At 37.9% G+C, this 20,179-nt stretch overlaps 1 protein-coding gene across 1 annotated transcript in view; it reads left to right on the forward strand.

The window, feature by feature from the left end:
• Positions 1 to 20,179, forward strand: part of GPR158 (G protein-coupled receptor 158) — a 302,282-nt gene that overhangs the window by 202,510 nt on the left and 79,593 nt on the right. The window contains exon 5 of the mRNA XM_005687944.3: positions 5,458 to 5,526. Within this exon, the coding sequence (XP_005688001.3) occupies positions 5,458 to 5,526 (69 nt within the window). The remainder of the gene's footprint in view (positions 1 to 5,457; positions 5,527 to 20,179) is intronic.

The raw sequence follows: 20,179 nt of genomic DNA on the forward strand, positions 1-20,179 counted from the left end.
CATGTGCTGTCACTCATCGGCTAGAGTGGGCTTAGATGTGTTGACCCCACCTCTTACATCTGTCCATGAAAGACTGATGAACTTCCATTGACTGAGAACCTGCTCTGTGTTGGGCAGCATGATTACAAATCTTTACAGCAGTCCTTCAAGGTGGGCATCACTATATCCATTTATAAATGAAGAAGATGAGGCTCAAGCAACTTGCCCATGGTCACATAGCGAGTGAGCAGCAGATGCTGAGATTTTAAACCATCTGGATATAAGCCCATGTGTTTTATTCCACAGATTTATAATCATCTGAGTTACTTATATTTCAGTTTTGGAAATCACTATCCTGACCATTTTCTTCTGCTTTTCTAAACCTTTTTTTTTTTAACTGTTGTGAATTCTTCTGAAAAACTACTATTGATTTTTAACTAACCACATATTGAGCAGTTGTTCCTTGACACAGTTTTCTAAATCTGATTGGTTTTTCAGTGTTTCATCACAGATCTTCTTAAGACAAACTAATTGCACATAGTCTGTCAAACTGGATGTGTTTGTTCTCATCCATTGATATAACTGTAAGTAAAATTATTGAAAATAGCATTCGCATACCTCTCAGTGTGAGGATTCTTTTCCGGTTTGCCTTTCACATCGTGTCTCCAATTTATTGTGGTCTGCTTATTTCATCAGGTGGTTGTTGGGTTTCATTTGTAATCTCCCTGTCTGTGGTTTTCTCTACAGAAACAGATGAATCAAAAGAAAAAGTGCAGCTTGTGAGACTATTCTCCTGTCAGAATGGCTAATTCTTTCTGTAAATGATATACAATTATAGAGTCTTGGTTTATGATCCAGAGCTGTGCTAGTTTGTTCTTTGCAGAATTGAATTCTCTTGCTTTCTTATATTTTCATCTTACATCCTGAAACCCAGCTGTATAAAAAATGTCTTCATGCTCAGAGGTTCCTTTTGTAATGGAAAGAAACTTTAATTGCTGCAAGGCTGAAGGTATCAGCTATGATCAAAAATAGCTGCCCTGTTTTAGCAAGATATACATTAATTGCCCCAGTGGTTGAAAAATGTTTAACAATTATAAATGAAGGAGTTAGCCCCTATAGGATCAAGAAAATAATTTCAAGCTATTTTAGTTATTTTTAAAAGTTCTGACTTGAGCATTTTTATCATCTTATTACTTCCAGTAACTCAGCTTCCTTTGGGTGCTTACATCCTCAGCAAATCCTGTAACAAGCTATGCTTCATCTTATGCCTCTGTACTTTTGTCATCTGGAGATTATGGAATTGAGAAATTGACTTTGACATAATTTTATAAAATTAGTGTGGTAAGATTAGCCTTTCTCTTTTGTCTACAGATCTGATATCTGACTGCTGTAAACCTTCGTAGGTCAGTTCTGAAAGTTTAAGAAATGGGGAAAGTGGAATGGAGTGGAGTGAGGTAGAATCTGCCCTCATCTGTTGTAAACTCTGGAATGAAATTTATTAAGCTGTCTGAAGTCTAAGCCAGAGTTAGGCTCAGTAGCTCCCCCAGGTTTATATTCACCTATAAGTGTCATATCGTTTGGTCATTTTATGCATGTTGTCAGTACTGAATAAAATTTATTAAGTAGATATTAATTAGGAAGGGCTTTGTTTAGAATTCTTTGCATATTGCAATACCCAGTGGTGAAATTTTCTACTAGTTGAGTTGACACATTTTAGATGTTTTTTTCCCTTATATTTATCTAATTATTAAAATATATATAGCAATACATGACTATATCTCCAAAGAAAGTAAAATATTTCCAGATAAATTGATCTATCCTCAAATATACTTCTCCAGGGGAAGAAAGTACATTCTTGTCAGTTTGGCATGTATCCTCCAGACCTGAATTTGATATATTTATATATTATATATGTGTATATACATATAGAACACATACAGTTTTCATTTGTATGTATATGTTTTATATAAACATACTGTATAAATATACATAAATTTATAATAATATTTATATAAATCAGTACTGTATTATACTGTTCAACATACTGTATATTGTTTATCATTTTTCAAGAAAATTTTTCAGAGTTTTCCACTTAGCAACTCTGGTTAAAAAGAGTTCCATAGCACCATTTCTTTTTTCTTTAAAAAATTTTAACATGAACCATTTTATCAAAAAGTATTGAATTTGTTACAATATTGCTTCTGTTTCATGTTTTGATATTTTGGCAGTAAGGCATGTGGGATCTAAGTTCCCCACCAGGGATTAAACCCACACCCCCTGCATTGGAAGGCGAAGTCTTAACCGCTGCGCCACCAGGGGAGTCCCCTATACCACCATTTCTATCTCAGGCAAAACTATGAAAGATATGAAATTTTTTCTTGGCCTCTGTTATTTTGTTCATTATCATTTTTATCCATTCTTGTTTTTCAATCCCTCCTCTCTCCTTCCTTATCCTATCACTGAGACACTAAGGAAAAGATTCCTGCCCTTGACTTTGAACTTCAGTCAGTGTATTACTTACAATGTGTATTAATCATTAGCACCAAATACAAAATAAAGTACTTTGTTCCAGTTAAAAGAACTTCCAGTTACAGTAAGTCAATGTGGAAAGGTTTCAGGGAACATGAGATTGCTTCTTTGTACCTGAAGTTCCACCTATTATGTACCCACTTTTTCAGTGAGGCCATAAAACCAACTTAGCCCGAGTGTTTGGGAAAAAAAAAAACCAAAGCACATATTTTGTACAGGCCTTACATCTGATTATGGAATCATTTGTTGAGTTCCAGTTTATAATTTGAAATCATGGGCTCCTCGACCCAACCAGAGGAAGGTAATGAAGTATTAAGATTGTTTAATACATCCAGATATAAAGGAGACAGATTATTTGCTCTGAAAATATGTAAACGCGTGCACCACTACAACTGTTATGAGATAGTGATAGTTGCAATATAGCTAACAACCCACTGGCCCTAAAAAAAAAAAAGAACTTCTATGTTTTCTACCATCAGGCTTTTGGCTCCTCTGGGGTCATTTTGGATTCCAAGCTTTAAAACAGTTTTTACGGCTACTTACATATACCTCTGGTTTTCAAATTCACAATCCTGCTGGTGTTTTCTACCTTGAGGAATGCATACCTACTTATTATATGTCAGCCATGATGCTAGCCATTTTTGTGTACTTCATATTTTATTAAAGATGTCAGATTTAATATGACAAAGATTAGGATACCCATTTTACACGGGAGCCCATTGAAGTTCAAGATCACTTAACTAAAGTGGTTGTTTCATAATTCAAACTTAGACAGTGTTAACTGCAGTGTCTGTTTTTTCCACTAAGCTTTACAGCTTCTTTTTATATCCTTCATTTTCAAACAATATTGCGTAGATTTTTTTATAAGCAGTCTTGCATTGTATTTTGGACTCTCACTCTAAATTAGTGTCATTTTGGAGCAAGTTTTAAAACTAAACTATGGAGTATTCATAATTAGGTATGAATGTAATTTGTTGTGTTGGAAATTCTGTCAGCCAAAACCCATTTAAAGTCTTGCTGATAGAAGTTTTCTTTTCACTAAGAGCATCTGCTAGCTAAAATAATGACCAAGAGAGAGAAGCCACTCAAATAATCAAGTCTGTTCACTGACTAAACTGATTTCTCTATTTCCAAATTCTTAGATTAATGAAGACCCTGAGTTGTTTTGAGGGATTACATAAAGAATTCTTCTATGCCTAGTAATGTCTTCCCAGTGTTGTGAAGAGGAATTAGAATTTTATTTCTCCGCCCTGTCCAGTTATCTAACACTTTTTTTTAACTTATTTATTTTTGATTAAAGAATAATTGCTTTACAGTATTGTGCTGGCTTCTGCCATACATCAGCATGAATCAGGCACAGGTACATATGTCTCCTTCCTCTCAAACCTCTCTCCTACCCGATCCCACTCCTCTAGGTTGTCCCAGAGCCCCGGGTTGAGTTCCCTGAGTCATACAGCAAATTCCCAGTGGCTGTCCATTTTACCTGTGGTAGTGTATATGTTTCCAAGCTGCTCTCTCCTGACACTTTTGTTTTTAAATGTAATGGATTTGTAGTTTAGCATTTCACCTTCTTTTTGTTGTTGCAAAATTAATTTAACTACTTAAAAGTATTTCCCTGTTAAAATATCATATTTACACCTAGTGTAATTTGTCTATATATTTTACTTTGCACTAAGTGAAAACACCGGAGAAGGCAATGGCACCCCACTCCAGTACTCTTGCCTGGCAAATCCCATGGACAGAAGAGCCTGGTAGGCTGCAGTCCATAGGGTCACTAAGAGTCAGACACGACTGAGCGACTTCACTTTCACTTTTCACTTTCATGCATTGGAGAAGGAAATGGCAACCCACTCCAGTGTTCTTGCCTGGAGAATCCCAGGGATGGGGGAGCCTGGTGGGCTGCCGTCTATGGGGTCGCACAGAGTCGGACACGACTGAAGCAACTTAGTAGCAACAGCAGCAGAGTGAAAACACCAGTGCTCTAGAATGACCTGTTTTTGTATTCTTAACTGATATCTTTAATCTGCATTGGTATTTGAACTCATCAAAACAAACTTCATTATTGTAAATGGGATTGGTTTTTTTGGTCTTGTATTTCTTGCCACAATTCTAAGCATTTTGCTTTGTGAAGATAATGGTGTTTTGAGTCTAACAAAATATCTCAAGATTATTGAGTATATTTATGCTTAGCAATGGAGAAGGAAATGGCAACTTACTCCAGTATTCTTGCCCAGAAAATCCCATGGACAGAGGGGCCTGGTGGACTACAGTACATGGGGTCACAAGAGTTGGACACAACTTAGCAACTAAACCACCAAACCACCACCACCATGCTTAGCAAACTTCAAATAATCAGGAAGTATATTTGAAAAATCAACTTATTCTTTTGAATTTTGAATGAATAATATAACTATTTCACAAGGTGAGATACCTCTGGTTTTAAATGTGATTTATGTTATTTAAATAGTGAAGTTGTTTCTGAGTTTTGGGGACTATGTTGTGACATGGTGGGAGATGTACCATTGAGACACCAAAAGTTGTACTTATGTTTGCTTTATCCACTGGAACCATTGCTGAGGATTTGTGAAATGGTTTAGTAATAGCATTCAGAAATGCATTTGTTGCCAATGTTTCAGAAACACAGGCAAGATTTTCTGTGTCTGGGCATTTCTTAGATTGGCAGGATCTTCTAAATAGTGATTCAAATTTTAGAGAACAAAATTCCATGAAGCCACTGGCAATATCATTAAGTCTACCCCCCACATTTATAGTCAGTCTTACTGCATGTTTCAGTTACGTTTGCCTGTCTGAAATATAAGCCAATTTCTAATTATCCACCCCCACCAAAGACTGCTGTTCTGCTTGAGGCATTGTCACAAGAGCATAAATTGTTCCGTGCCTAGAAATGTCAGTTAATATTGACATTTTTATTTTTGTTATTTTTTTCAGAGCATCAGGGCATCGGGCCTTATCCTGTTGGAAACAATCCTTTTTGGGTCTCTGCTTCTATACTTTCCAGTAAGTAACATATTTTTATAATTGCATTTTAAAAATAACCATTTTATTTTGCTGTATATGTATATTTGCTTGTATATACTATATTGTTTATATGTTTATATCTGTGTACAAATTTGTATATCTGTAATTATATTGTTTACTGTATAAATGTAGATGTAAATGGCTTTACAGATATTCAAATCCTGGCTGTTACCTCTTGGGTGACCTTAGACAAGTTGGTTAGCATTTCTGAACTAACCTTGGTTCCTCCTGTAAAATGGTGCTAATTATACTTTTCTTCCCAAACTTGTGAGAAGCAGTTAAGTGCTTAAGTGAACTCACATGAAAGGCATGCATGCTTGGTATATACATATACTGGTTTCCTTCCTCTTCTTCCCTACTTGAATCAGAACCAGGAGAGGCACCAAGTAATTAATGCTGAAAATTTCCAAGTGGTTATGTAGAAAAATAAACAGAATACATGTGTGGGGTAATAGTGGTATAGATAATCATAATCTAGACCTTCCTATCACACGAGTTATTTATCTGTAACCAGAAAATAGTATTGATGCTACTGATTCAATTCAACCAACTTCTGTTCAGCAGTTCTTTGGTTAGTGTCATTTCTCCTGCACAAACTTGAGTTCTGTGAGAGTGATGGCCTGTCTCCGTGTGGCTCACTGTTGTGTCTGCAGCACGGACCTAGTGCCTGTCTCTGTAGCAGAAGCAGTAAATATGCAGTGAATATGCAGTGAGTGAATGAATGAGGTTATACCTGCAAACGTTTAAGAAATATACCCTAAAGTAGGGACTGTTGTCCTATTGAAATAGCCTCCAAAGAATCTGCTTGGTTGTAGAAGACCAAGAATGATAGTCCTTATTCATACTACTTTATTTAGTGCCTGCTAGTTTTTAGCTAGGCATTAAAATGCTTCTTCACATTATTTTTAGGTGTTAGTAAATTTGGGTTTAGTTTTTACTTATAAGATTCATACTTATTCAAATCCAGTGGCCATAATAAAGGATATGGGCCTAAAATCTATAGAAGAATTTTAAAGCCTTTTAAACAGAAGAAGTATTCTAGAAAAGAAGGATGTTGGAAAGAATAGTAAATGTTAGGCTGCTAAATATTCAAAGCAGTCATTAGAGACACTTTCATTGACTGGAATCCAGTTTTGAAAACCATCTAATGGACCTATACCTGTGATATCAACTACAGAGAAAAAGAGGAGAAAGAAATGGAAACTTAAGGAGAACAAAAGATAACACCGGTTCTACTTGACAGTTCTGTTATGCCTAGGAAGAAAAAGGGGAGAGAAAACTTACCAAATCAGTCCTGTCCAGCAGGAACCTTAGGATACCTCACTGTGTTGACTTCATCTTTAACTGTCTGTTTCATCTTTTATAACATAAATTCTTTCTTCAACTTCTTGAAATATTAATGAGTAGCTCTCCAGTTCATGCTGTGTACCTTGGTTTTAAATAAGTTAGTAAATAGTGTTCATGCTCTTATGGCAGAAAGGGCCAAATTATTTAATGAAGACTTGGATATAGCATGAAATACAGAAGGAGAAAGACATAATATACTACTGATTGAATATGGAAAAGAAAGTAATTTTGTTTTAGGTGAGAAAATGAAGATGATGTCTCAGAAATTGATTATGAAACCTCTGGCTACCTAGGGAATGTTTATGTATGTGGGTGTACATGCATAGAAATTTTTGTCAAGAGTAAGTTGGTCATTAGCCCAAAGCTCATTGGCTTTCATAGGTTTTTCAGGAACGAAGTTTATGACTTGGAGGTTGAGTTTTTCCTATAAGAAGGAGCTCTGTAATAAGTGAAAAAGGTGATTGAGTAAATATAGCCAAAGGGTCTAATTATTTGACGGTGTAAATATGACCTCTACGTATCTGTTAAATAGCTTACTACTTTCTCTGTTCCTTGTGTGGCCTGTACCAGAATTACTCATAAAATTTTTACTGGGGGTTACAGTTTGTTGTTTTTTTTTAAAGTGTTCTTGAGTAAATTAGAATTGTTTTTCAAGCTAGGTAACTCCTTAGAAGGACGCTTTGAGGATGTTCACTGTTCTAGTGAGTTGTTATGCAATGAGCCTTTTCTTCTTTTTATGCTGCATATTGTTGTACAGATTTGCAAGAATTAAGGTTATTTTTGCCTTTTCTAAGCAATCTTAGACTACAGACGATTTCATAACAATGCTTATATTGGAAAGTCCAAATTAGAGATTGTCATCATTCTGTAGATAAGGACAAACCAAAATCTGACTAAATTTAGCATTGTTATAATTGGGTAGCAGAGAGCTGAAGCATTTAAAACATTTTCTTACAGACTTTCAAAAGAGACTCATGATTTGAAGCCCATAGATCTGTGAACAAATGATTACTCTTCATAATCACCTAAATAAAACTTGCAATTTATAAAAGAAAGAAAAAAACTTTAAAATCAGCTAAAGTATGTTTTTCTTGCTAAATCAGGTAAAATGACATATTATGGATTAGTAAAGCATATTAAATAATATGGAGTCTAGAGGTTTGTCTTTGGCTTGGCTCAGCCACCAGTTTCAGCTAATAAAGTGCATTTTTCCCCCTCTGACCTTGGTGATCTATTTGATTGGTGGATGTGCCTTTCTATAAAGGACACCAGTACATGTATAAATATGGTACTTACTCTCAGGTTGTTCCCCCTACACTCACACCCCACCAAATCCTATTAAGAAAAGAGCTGTAAAATATTAGAACTGGAAGGGATATCAAACACAACTTAGTCTCGATTCAGCCTCTGTTTTGCAGTGAAGGAGAGAGGCTGAGAGAAGTTGTAGCTCCTCCAGCTTCCCTCCATTAGGTGATGAGAAAGCCAGGAAAAGACTCGTCTCTGGTCCCCGGCCCAGTGCTGCCTTCAGTCTGTGACGTTGCTTCTGAGGGAGGGGATGGATATGAGATACAGGTGGTGTTATGCAGTGTCATCAGGGAGGCCCGTGTTCTGCCCGTGGATCAGTCACCTTTCTTCTTCAGGCCTCCAAGGCAATAAAAGGCTCAGAGAATAAAACAGGGAACCAATTTAAAACAGCTTGAGGTTTGGCACTAAGGAGTTTGATGTAAAACTCCCATGAGCTTGAATGGGCTGTGTTGTTGAACCACATGGAGTTTCTGGTATTCAACTGTTTTACCTACAAAAGCAGAAATGTGATCTTTCAAACCTAATCAGTCATCCTATTAGACCATGCTAGGTTAGTTTCAGTGGCAGAGAACCTCACTCAGTTAACAGACTGCTTTCTCTATGACCACCCCAAAGCCTAAAACTAAAACTTGGACTTCTACTCCTGTTAGAGCACATGTATCTCCAGAAGAGGAGAAAAACTGGGAGCATGTTGCTTCCCTGCATAGAGTTCAAAGGGCAGGAAATAAAGGAGAGAGAGGTGAAAGTGGGGAGAAAGGGTGAGAATGAGACCATGAGAATACAGTTGAAGCAGCTAAGGTTTTAATCTGTTACTGTTATTATTTATTTTGATGCTCAAATTAATGCAGAATTGCCAGTGAGACACCCTTCAAGCTCCTCTTGCTTTCTTTTGATATGTGACTTCACCATTCTTTAAACACCTCCCTACTTTCTAGTGCAACAGAAAGTTCTTTCCATGCCCCAACCTCTTTCTTCTCCAAGGAGCTCTGGTGCTTTTTAGGGCAAAATGGTAGTAATTCGATTCTGGGACAGAGTCACTTCTGTTGTAACAAATGCAGGGCAGAAAGTTCCCAGTTTTACAACTCAGCCACTGTTTCTCAAATCTCAGTTATCTAGGACATTTTGTAAGGAGATTTCTCCTCAACCCTAAGATTCTATCCTTAAGATAGTTCTTAGACTGATCTAAGACTACATCTTAACTTGGGGTCATTTAGATCCATTTGGCTTGATACCAAAGCAAAAGAGGGAAAGGAAATAGAAAGGAAAGTTACTACCCAGGAGCACAGCAGCACTATGGAGAAAACAATAATGTGGGGATGCGGTTTCATGCTGACATAGCTCTGAGGGTACCAGAATTACAGAGCTTCCCCAGGGGCACAGTGATAAAGAATCCGCTTGCCAATGCAGGAGACATGGCTTTGATTCCTGGGTCAGGACGATCCCCTGGAGAAGGAAATGGCAATGCCTGGAGAATCCCATGGATAGAGGAGTCTGGCGAGCTACAGTCCATAGGGTCACAAGAGAGTCAGACATGACTGAGTGACCGAACACAACTCAGTAACAACAACCCCCAAACATCTAGAGGATTTTAGGAATATTGGCTTAAATATTGAAATCAAAGACATCAGAGAACTAGACCACCTCTTCAAGGGAGTTTGACTTGTGGGATGCCAGGTCACTTTGTTCTCTCCTCTAGGGTAGGTTAGAGGAATAGTAGAAATGGTTGTGGGACTTCCTTGCGGTCCAGTGGCTAAGATTCCATGCTCCCAATGCAGGGTGCCCAGATTCAATCCCTGGTCAGGGAACTAGATCCCGCATGCCACAAGTAAGACTCAGTGCAGCCAAACAAATTAAAAAAAAAAAAAATAAGAAATGGTTGTAAATACCCTGGGGTTCTGTGCAGTTCCATTTGTCCTCTCCTTCCTGAGCTCCTCTTCCCTAGCAGCCTTCAGACAGAAGTCTGATCTGATGAGTAGGGGGAACAACAGTTTATAAGCAAAGGCATGGAGGTTATCCACTGTGTCTATTCCAGGGTGTTTGGTAAAGAGCCTTGAGTCAGCAACGTGTCAGGAATTTATTAATAATCTTCCTTCAGCTGAAAGAGTTTTAATAAACCAGGCCTTAAAGTGTTAAGAACTGGACTCCTAGTTTGGAGCAGTTTTCATCTTTAAGCAAATAAATACCAATTAGACTATATGTCTCAAAAATACTTTGTTGCTTTTATGAAATATAATAATTTGTTATTTATAGACTATGTAAAATGGAAAAATACAAGGAAAAGATCAACAAAAGTTGGTATTATCCAGAGATAATCATTGCATACATTTGATCATTTGAGACATCTGTATACGCGCATACATAAATTGAAATAGAAAATGGATGGATGGTGGAAATTGAGATACAGATAACTTTTTTAACAGAAGTTAATTGTAATCATTATTATTTTAATCAAAATACTGAAGTAGAACAACCTATTACCAATTTTTAGATAAATGAATCTTCATAATAAACATTATTAGTTCTAAAAGATCTAAAGTTAAAAAATATAAAATGTTTTAAAGTTGGGTTAATTATTTTTTTCTTAGCTATGTTTCACCTTTAGGTAGTATCACTAGAATTCAGCAGACAGCTAAAAAATTGAACTCAAATACATTTCTTTTGCCCCTTCCTCCCACTCTCTGAATTTTCTTAGTTAATAATTTTTGAGTTGTTAATGTTTATAATATGCAATTTTGAAGCTACAATTCACGCAGTCGTTCAACCTTAGGTCTGTATTTAACATCTTCCAGTAATCTTTGTGACCCAGCTTCTTCAGTTCAGTTCAGTCACTCAGTCGTGTCCGACTCTTTGCAACCCCATGAATCGCAGCCTGCCAGGCCTCCCTGTTCATCACCATCTCCCGGAGTTCACCCAGACTCACGTCCATCGAGTCCATGATGCCATCCAGCCATCTCATCCTCGGTCGTCCCCTTCTTCTCCTGCCCCCAGTCCCTCCCAGCATCAGAGTCTTTTCCAATGAGTCAACTCTTCTCATGAGGTGGCCAAAGTACTGGAGTTTCAGCTTTAGCATCAGTCCTTCCAAAGAAATCCCAGGACTGATCTCCTTCAGAATGGACTCGTTGGATCTCCTTGCAGTCCAAGGGACTCTCAAGAGTCTTCTCCAACACCACAGTTCAAAAGTATCAATTCTTCGGCACTCAGCCTTCTTCACAGTCCAACTCTCACATCCATACATGACCGCAGGAAAAACCATAGCCTTGACTAGACGGACCTTAGTCGGCAAAGTAATGTCTCTGCTTTTGAATATGCTATCCAGGTTGGTCATAACTTTTCTTCCAAGGAGTAAGTGTCTTTTAATTTCATGGCTGCAGTCACCATCTGCAGTGATTTTGGAGCCCCCCAAAATAAAGTCTGACACTGTTTCCACTGTTTCCCCATCTATTTCCCATGAAGTGATGGGACCGGATGCCATGGTCTTCGTTTTCTGAATGTTGAGCTTTAGGCCAGCTTTTTTGCTCTCCACTTTCACTTTCATCAAGAGGCTCTTTAGCTCCACTGCCATAAGGGTGGTGTCATCTGCATATCTGAGGTTACTGATATTTCTCTTGGCAATCTTGATTCCAGCTTGTGCTTCCTCCAGTCCAGTGTTTCTTATGATGTACTCTGCATATAAATTAAATAGGCAGGGTGACAATATACAGCCTTGACGTACTCCTTTTCCTATTTGGAACCAGTCTGTTGTTCCATGTCCAGTTCTAACTGTTGCTTCCTGACCTGCATACAGATTTCTCAAGAGGCAGGTCAGGTGGTCTGGTATTCCCATCTCTTTCGGAATTTTCCACAGTTTATTGTGATCCACACAGTCAAAGGCTTTGGCATAGTCAATAAAGCAGAAATAGATGTTTTTCTGGAACTCTCTTGCTTTTTCCATGATCCAGCACGTGTTGACAATTTGATCTCTGGTTCCTCTGCCTTTTCGAAAACCAGCTTGAACATCAGGGAGTTCACGGTTCACGTATTGCTGAAGCCTGTCTTGGAGAATTTTGAGCATTACTTAACTTCTTCAATACTCATTTATTTTTATTGTCACTTGGTTTTCATAAACAGTTTTTCATGCAGAAGTTGTGAGTTCTGTAGTTCTTGGATTCTTACATGTTTGAGAATCTCTGCCCATTGTCCTTATACATGAAGAGTAACTTCCCTGGGTATAAAAAAATCAAGACCCACTTTCTATTGCTCAGAATTTGTGTCTGTTTTCTATTTCCAGATCTTAAGATAACCTGATTTTTCCCATGGGTGACTTGGTATTTTTGCCTCAGTGCCAGTAAGTCATTTTTTTTAGTCTTGCAATTAAATAATCAAAAGTGCTCCTGTACCCAAAAAACTGAAACTCCCTTTGCCTGGAACATACTTCTTTCTTTTATCTACCTGACAGCTTCCTCACTTCCTTCACAACTTTGCTGAAATATCTTTAAGGTGAAGTTCACCCTGTTGACCCTACTTAAATTGCAGACAATGCTACTCTTCATTGTACTTTTGATCACTCTCACCCTGGTAATTTCTTTTGCATGGAATTTATCACTTTATATGTGAATTTTATTAATGTTATTTCATATATATATATATACTTTTTTTTTTAAATTTTCTGTCTCCCTCCACTGGAATTTAAGTCCACTCCTGTATTTCAGCACCTGGAATAGTGCCTGGCTCAACAAATATATTTTGAATGAATATTTTTCAGACATTCTTCATTGATTAACATATGTAGTGCAGCTCTTGCCTTGTATTATTAGTGATGGATTTTCATACCTTTTAAAAGTTATGTTTTACATTTTTATTTATAATCGTAATTTTAACTATAAATCTCAAGATCAGGACCATGTCTGTTATGTCGATTTCCAACACAGCACATGAAAAATTCATGGAATTTCAATATAATTCTATCTAAATCTGCTACACATATGCATATACACATGTTTGACTGTATAGCTGTATACTTCTGTCTTTATCTTTGTGTCTCTCTGTTTCTAGACCACTATCTTTATCTCTCATTTCACTATGGGGAGGTGGAAAGGAATGTGGACCAATAACAAAGAATCTTCACTTCATGCCCACAAAGTCTTACATGACCTGGCTCCTCTTTATCTCTTTGACCTCATGCTGCACTCCTCTCTGCCTCTCTCCCTGCCACAACAGTCCTGGCCTCCTTGCTCTTCCTTGAGTGAGCCTGTCATGCACCCACCCTACAGCCTTGGCATTGGTTGTTTCTTCTTTCTGGAGCACTTTTAACCCCCATTATCTCTCTGGTGAACTCCCTCATCATCTCTAAATCTTCGCTCAAATGTCAATTCTTCCATGAAAGGGACTTAAAGAACTCATTATTTTGGAATAAACAGGAAGAGATTAAATAAAAAATTATGACATTAAAGTGAGAATAAACCACCCCAGTTGCAGAGAATTTCTAATGGCACTAAATGAAAACTGACTCAACAACAATGTAGAGGCAGAAATGTCACAGTTCAGTTGTAGAATAGGGACATGGTGAATGATCCTGAGAATGCCTTCATAGCAGCGAATGGAGAGATGCCGGGTCTAGCAGTGATGGAGAATTTGTCAGTCAGATGGGGTTTGAGTCAAAAGAGAAGAAATTGTACCTCGGCAGCAATGTCATAACTAAAGTGTGTTTTAGCTTTCTAGTGAAAAAAAGTATGGAAAGGATGACATATCTGTTCATTTCTAATTCCCTTGCCGGAATTTGCAGATTACTGTCTTTGCCCTATGGGAAAAACATGGCAGAAACTCTTTTTTTTTTTTTTTTAAATTTTCTTTAAATATTTGTTTATTTGGCTGTGCTGGGTCTTAGTTGTGGCATGCAGGATCTTTGTTGTATCATGCAGAATCTGAAGTTGCAATACATGGTACATGGAATTAGTTGCTCTGCAGCATATGGGATCTTTGTTCCCCAACCAGGGATTGAACCCACATCCCCTACGTTGCAAGGCGGACTTTTAACCACTAGACCACCGAGGATCGTCCCTCTCTTTTTCAATTGTTACTGTTTTTCTGTGCAGAAATGCACTTGAATTTTCCTTTGCAGGCTCAAGACACATAAGTAATTAGCTATTTCTAAAGTTTGGTAAGTTTCAGTTAGTAAAAAGGCTAACAAATTTACACTTGAGGTTTTAGGTAATATATGTGAACATGTGGTTTTAGAGAATTTAAGTCTGTGAGAAACATTCTCAGATTTGTCAGACACGTATATCAGCAGATTACCACTACTCTGAGATCTTATTCTTGAGCAGTTGACATAAGAAACAATGAAGATACTTAGACAGGTTTGAGAGATAATTAAGAAAATAGCTACAAACAGAATAAAAGTTGTTAATGTCAGAATTAGCAACATGTCCTGAAAAATAGTTCCTCTTCAAAGTTAGTTCTTCGGGAAAAAAGTGTAGAAGACTTAAAAACACTATAAAGTGCTAGCAAAGTATTCTTTTAAGAATGACACGAAGATGACATTTTGACAAAGCAAATCACACCTTGAATGCCAGGGACTACACAATGTCACTAAAGAGTCACAGTTCAATGAAGTGTTAATAGATATATTACTTAAACCAGCAAAAGAGGAAAAATATAAAGAAATAATGCTACCATGGAATTATAGTAATAAAAACTCAATATCAAAATATCCAGGTCCTAGTATAAGTGTGATTGATAAAAGAATTTGGACCTCTTGTTTAGACAGGTCAATATGAACTTTTAGGAGAAAAATTACTTTCCTAAAATCTATCAGAGAAGTATGGCAACTTACATGTTTATTTTAGTTATACGTTATCTAAAAGCTGTGATTATGGTATATGACTATCTCTTCATGTTATAATTTCTATAATATGAGGAAATAGACCATATGTTCTGAGAATTTAATCATTATAGGTGTGTCTTCATAAATACTGAATGTATATTATTTATGGGAGATGTCATTGATGATTAGAGGTCTGTGGTCGCCACGATTTGTTTATCCTTATGTTTTCCACATTGAGATTTATTTTGAATGTCTTCTGTAGGCTTTGGAGATAATATGATTAATTCAAATAAAGACATGTTCAGATGACATCCTAATCCAAACATTACTTTCCATTCCACTTTGACTTTTTTCATTCTTCAACTTTGATTTCTGTAACCAGCATCTACTTTTCATAATGCTTACAGAAATGTGAGAAAAAAAATTAACTGTTCTGCTCCATGGTCTTGTCCACATAGTCAGTCATGCTGTTGGGGTCTGGATGTGACTTCACCACAGCCCCCATACGAGTGCTCTTGTTCTCTGTGAGGAGGGATAAGAGGCTTTGCTCCTGGTACGGATTTTCTCAAAACAATTGCACATTTCACCTTCTGATGTAAAGCATAGCATCTCATCAGATGTTCTGAAATAAAAGACGCTCTATAAAAGAAGAGGTCAAGTATACACAGCCAGTACTTCTACCTGGGAAGTCACAGTGAAGATTACTTATTAAAGGCTTTGAGATCTACAGTAAAAGAATGCATTTAAAACTGAGTGTTTCCCAACTTGCTTGATTTTATTATACTCTTTTCTGTATAACACCTATTAAAATATTTATAATTAATAATGCAAGTTCCATAATGTTTGCCATAAGGCATACATAATAAAAATCCTATAACATTACAGAAGTATTATTCCATTTATATGGAGTGAAATCGTGTGTTTGTGTGTGTGTCTGTGAGACATGAGCATATGAGATAAACTATAAGAAAGCAGGAGAATGACAAACAGGGATGCTGGTGACCTTGGATAGCAAAGTAAAGAGGCCATGATCACAGAGGAAGAGGGGAATAAAGGGAATTTTAAGGTAATAGTAATCTTCTTTTTCTTAAACTGAGTGGGTGGATGTATGGGTATTTATTGTATTTATATATGAAATTATATATATGTATGTGTATATGTATATATCAGGATGGGAAATAGTACATGTTTTCATGGCTATGGATAGCCACATAGAGATCGAAAATGATGTTGCAGAAGTGAAGCGAATATTGTCATTAAGGAAGTCCTTAAGTAGACAAAAGCATATGGGCTTCAGTGAGTAAGTGGAGGGGTTGAACTTAGGTCAAAACACATCCATTTCATTCATTGTGATAGGAAGGAAGGAGGTACCAAGCCTTCTCTTCCATAAATATCAGATGGAAATCAGGGGTCAGGGCAAAAATAAGAACTTGGGACATTTCTGACAATGTGCAATTTTTAGCTACTTCTCTCATTTTCCTATCATTCAGGACTTCACACTAGAGTCAGGTAGTGTTTCAAGGCAATTGAAGTCTGGAGCTGTGATAAGTAAACTGCAATATTCTATATATTTATTTTACCTTTTAGCCTCACCGAGTGGCATATGGGATCTTAGTTCCCTGGCCAGGAATTGAACCCATGTCCCCTGCAGTGCCAGTGTGGAGTCTTAACTGCTGGACTGCTAGAGAAGTCCCTAAACTACAACATTCTAAATTGGTAGTGACTTCCAAGACCTTGTGATAACTATTCCATGGTTACAGTGGTCTGGCGTCGTGTCTGCCCTCCAGACAGTTGTGTGTGCCTGCATGCTGTCATGTCAGTCATGTCTGTCTCTTTGCAACCCTGTGGACTGTAGCCCACCAGGCTCCTCTGTCCACAGGATTCTCCAGGCAAGAATACTGGAATGGGTAGCCATGCCCTCCTCCCAGGGTTCTTCCTGACACAGGGATCAAACCTGGGTCTCCTGCATTGCAGGCAGATTCTTTACCATCTGAGCCACCTGGGAAGCTGAAGAATACTGGCGTGAATCTTCCCAATCCAGGGATCGAACCCCTGTTTCTTATATCTCCTACACTGGCAGATGGGTCCTTTACCACTCACCACCTGGGAAGGCCCAGTTGTACATACCATAACAAAATGACTGTCTTTGATAGAACAGTGACTCCAGATGAAGGTACTACCTGTCAAGTCCTATTTAGTTCAGTTATGTTTGGATCCATGTACTCTTTGGGGTTGTCATATCAGCTATTCAGTTACTTAGGCTATTTCTGCTATCATAAAGCAGATTGAGAATTTGACCATTGTCTAGTTATTCTAATCTATGTGGACAGATAGTACAGATCTTCAGGACTAAAACTGAATTATCTGTCACATGAACTCAGACAGAGTTTTAATTAAAGATTTTAAGCTGCAAAAATGGATTAAACACTTAATAACCCAGGATTTTGGCCAGCTCTTAAAAACTTTGAGTAGTGCTAAAATTTTTTCCCCTTCACTTGGTCGACCTCTTGACACTTTATTCCACCTTTTTCTGTCTTGCTTTAATAGAATGTTGAAAATAAAAGTTGAATGTGGAACATGGGCAAATTATGCAAGTTTTAGGTAATGTTTAAATGGCATTATTTTCACCTTGGAAATCCTAGCTTTTATGAAATGGCATATTTATTTACCATTAGGTGTCTTCTCAGTTTTCCTTAGGAAAATATAATTATTTCTGTCCCTTTGTATTTGAGAAAAATGAATTCATGATTCAGTTCTAGAAAAAGCCTCATTATATGATGACATGCTACAAAGGTTAAGGAACGGAGTCCTGCATTCAGAGTGCTGAATGTCAGGGAGGAAAAAAGGGAAAAAGGAGGGAGGAAGGAGATTATCTCCTTTATACTTTAATACTGTTAATGCATTTAGCGTAAAAGCATTAGTGTGTTAGTATCTAGGCTTCCCTGCTGGCTCAGCAGTAAAGAATCCCCCTGCTAATGCAGAAGACATGGGTTCAATACCTGGGTTGGGAAGATCTCCTGGAGAAGGAAATGGCAACCCACTCCAGTGTTTTTGACTGGGAAATCTCATGGATAAAGAGGAGCCTGGCAGCCTATAGTCCATGGGGTCGCTAAAAAGTCAGACACAACTGAGCAACTAAACAGTGATAACAACAATTAGTATCACAGAATAACTTAAGTATTTTGACTCTCATTTCTCCTTAAGTATTACTATATTCTGTTTGAGTTTATGGCTGAGTTCCTGTGTTTCACTATTATAAGCAACAGTGGAAGCATCAGTTTAATGATAAGGAGAGCTAACATTAATTGTGTGATTTTCCTCTACTCTCCCATATTATATATCCTAAATCTTTTTATGTGTGTATGTCTTCACACACACCACAGTGTAACATAGTGCCTGGCAGATAATAAGAATCCAATAAATATTTTTCCAGTTCCCTGTAAACAAGGAATTAAATGAGCCAACAGTGCAGAGCTTTGGCATGACAAAAAGATTCCTACCCTATAATATGATATGAAAGGCTCTGACAGACCATCTTACCAAATATGTGTCTGTGTTTGACATGTTCATAAAATTAGAATTGTTCCTTAACTTTCTGGAGACACATGATCGGATTGTGTTAAAGCAGTTGTTTCCGGCAAAGTTTAATACACCAACTAATGAACATCTTGGGCTTCCCTGGTGTCTCAGAGGTTAAAGCATCTGCCTGCAATGTGGGAGACCTGGGTTCGATCCTTTGGTCGGGAAGATCCCCTGGAGAAGGAAATGGCAACCCACTCCAGGATTCTTGCCTGGAGAATCCCATGGACGGAGGAGGCTGGTGGGCTACGGTCCATGGGGTCCCAAAGAGTCGGACACGACTGAGTGACTTCACTAGTGAATATCTTAATTCTTAGAATTTATGTGATCAGTTTTAGGCTTTATTGTGAAATGGTTAAGACCCTGGACTGTGTAGCTATTGAAACTGACACATTGGCCCTTTGACCTTCAGTTCAGTTCAGTTGCTCAGTCATGTCCGACTCTGCGACCCCATGGACTGCAGCATGCCAGGCTTCCCTGTCCATCACCAACTCCTGGAGCTTACTCAAATTCATGTCCAAAGAGTCGGTGATGCCATCCGACCATCTAATCCTCTGTCGTCCCCTTCTCCTCCTGCCTTCAATCTTTCCCAGCTTCAGAGTCTTTTCAAATGAGTCAGTTCTTTGCATCAGGTGGCCAAAGTATTGGAGTTTCAGCTTCAGCATCAGTCCTTCCAGTGAATATTCAGGACTGATTTCCTTTAAGATTGACTGGTTTGGTCTCCTTGCTGTCCAAGGGACTCTCAAGAGTCTTCTCCAACACCACAGTTCAAAAGCATCAATTCTTCAGTGCTCAGCTTTCTTTATAGTCCAACTCTCACATCCATATATGACTACTGGAAAAAACAAAAACTAGATGGACCTTTGTTGGCAAAGTTCCATGTCCAGTTCTAACTGTTGCTTCTTGACCCACGTATAGATTTCTCAGGAGGCAGTTCAGGTGGTCTGGTATTCCCATCTCTTGAAGAAGTTTCCACAGTTTGTTGTGATCTACACAGTCAAAGGCTTTGGCATAGTCAGTAAAGCAAAAGTAGATGTTTTTCTGGAACCCTCTTGCTGTTTTGATGACCTAACAGATGTTGGCAGTTTGATCTCTGGTTCCTCTGCCTTTTCTAAATCCAGCTTGACCATCTGGAAGTTCATGGTTCATATACTGTTGAAGCCTTGCTTGGAAAATTTTGAGCATTACTTTACTAGTGTGTCAGATGAGTGCAATTGTGCAGTAGTTTGAACATTCTTTGGCCTTGCCCTTTTTGGGGATGGGAACGAAAACTGACCTTTTCTAGTCCTGTGGCCACTGCTGAGTTTTCCACATTTGCTGGCACCTTCACAGCATCATCTTTTAGGATTTGAAATAGCTCAATTGGAATTCCATCACCTCCACTAGGTTTATTCATAGCGATGCTTTCTAAGGCCCACTTGACTTCACATTCCAGGATGTCTGGCTCTAGGTGAGGGATCACACCATCATGAGTATCTAGGTCATGAAGATCTTTTTTGTTCTTCTATGTATTCTTGCCACCTCTTCTTAATATCTTCTGCTTCTGTCAGGTCCATACCATTTCTGTCCTTTATTGAGCTCATCTTTGCATGAAATGTT

The sequence above is a fragment of the Capra hircus genome, chromosome 13 (genome assembly GCF_001704415.2).
Source record: "Capra hircus breed San Clemente chromosome 13, ASM170441v1, whole genome shotgun sequence".
Lineage (NCBI taxonomy): Eukaryota > Metazoa > Chordata > Mammalia > Artiodactyla > Bovidae > Capra > Capra hircus.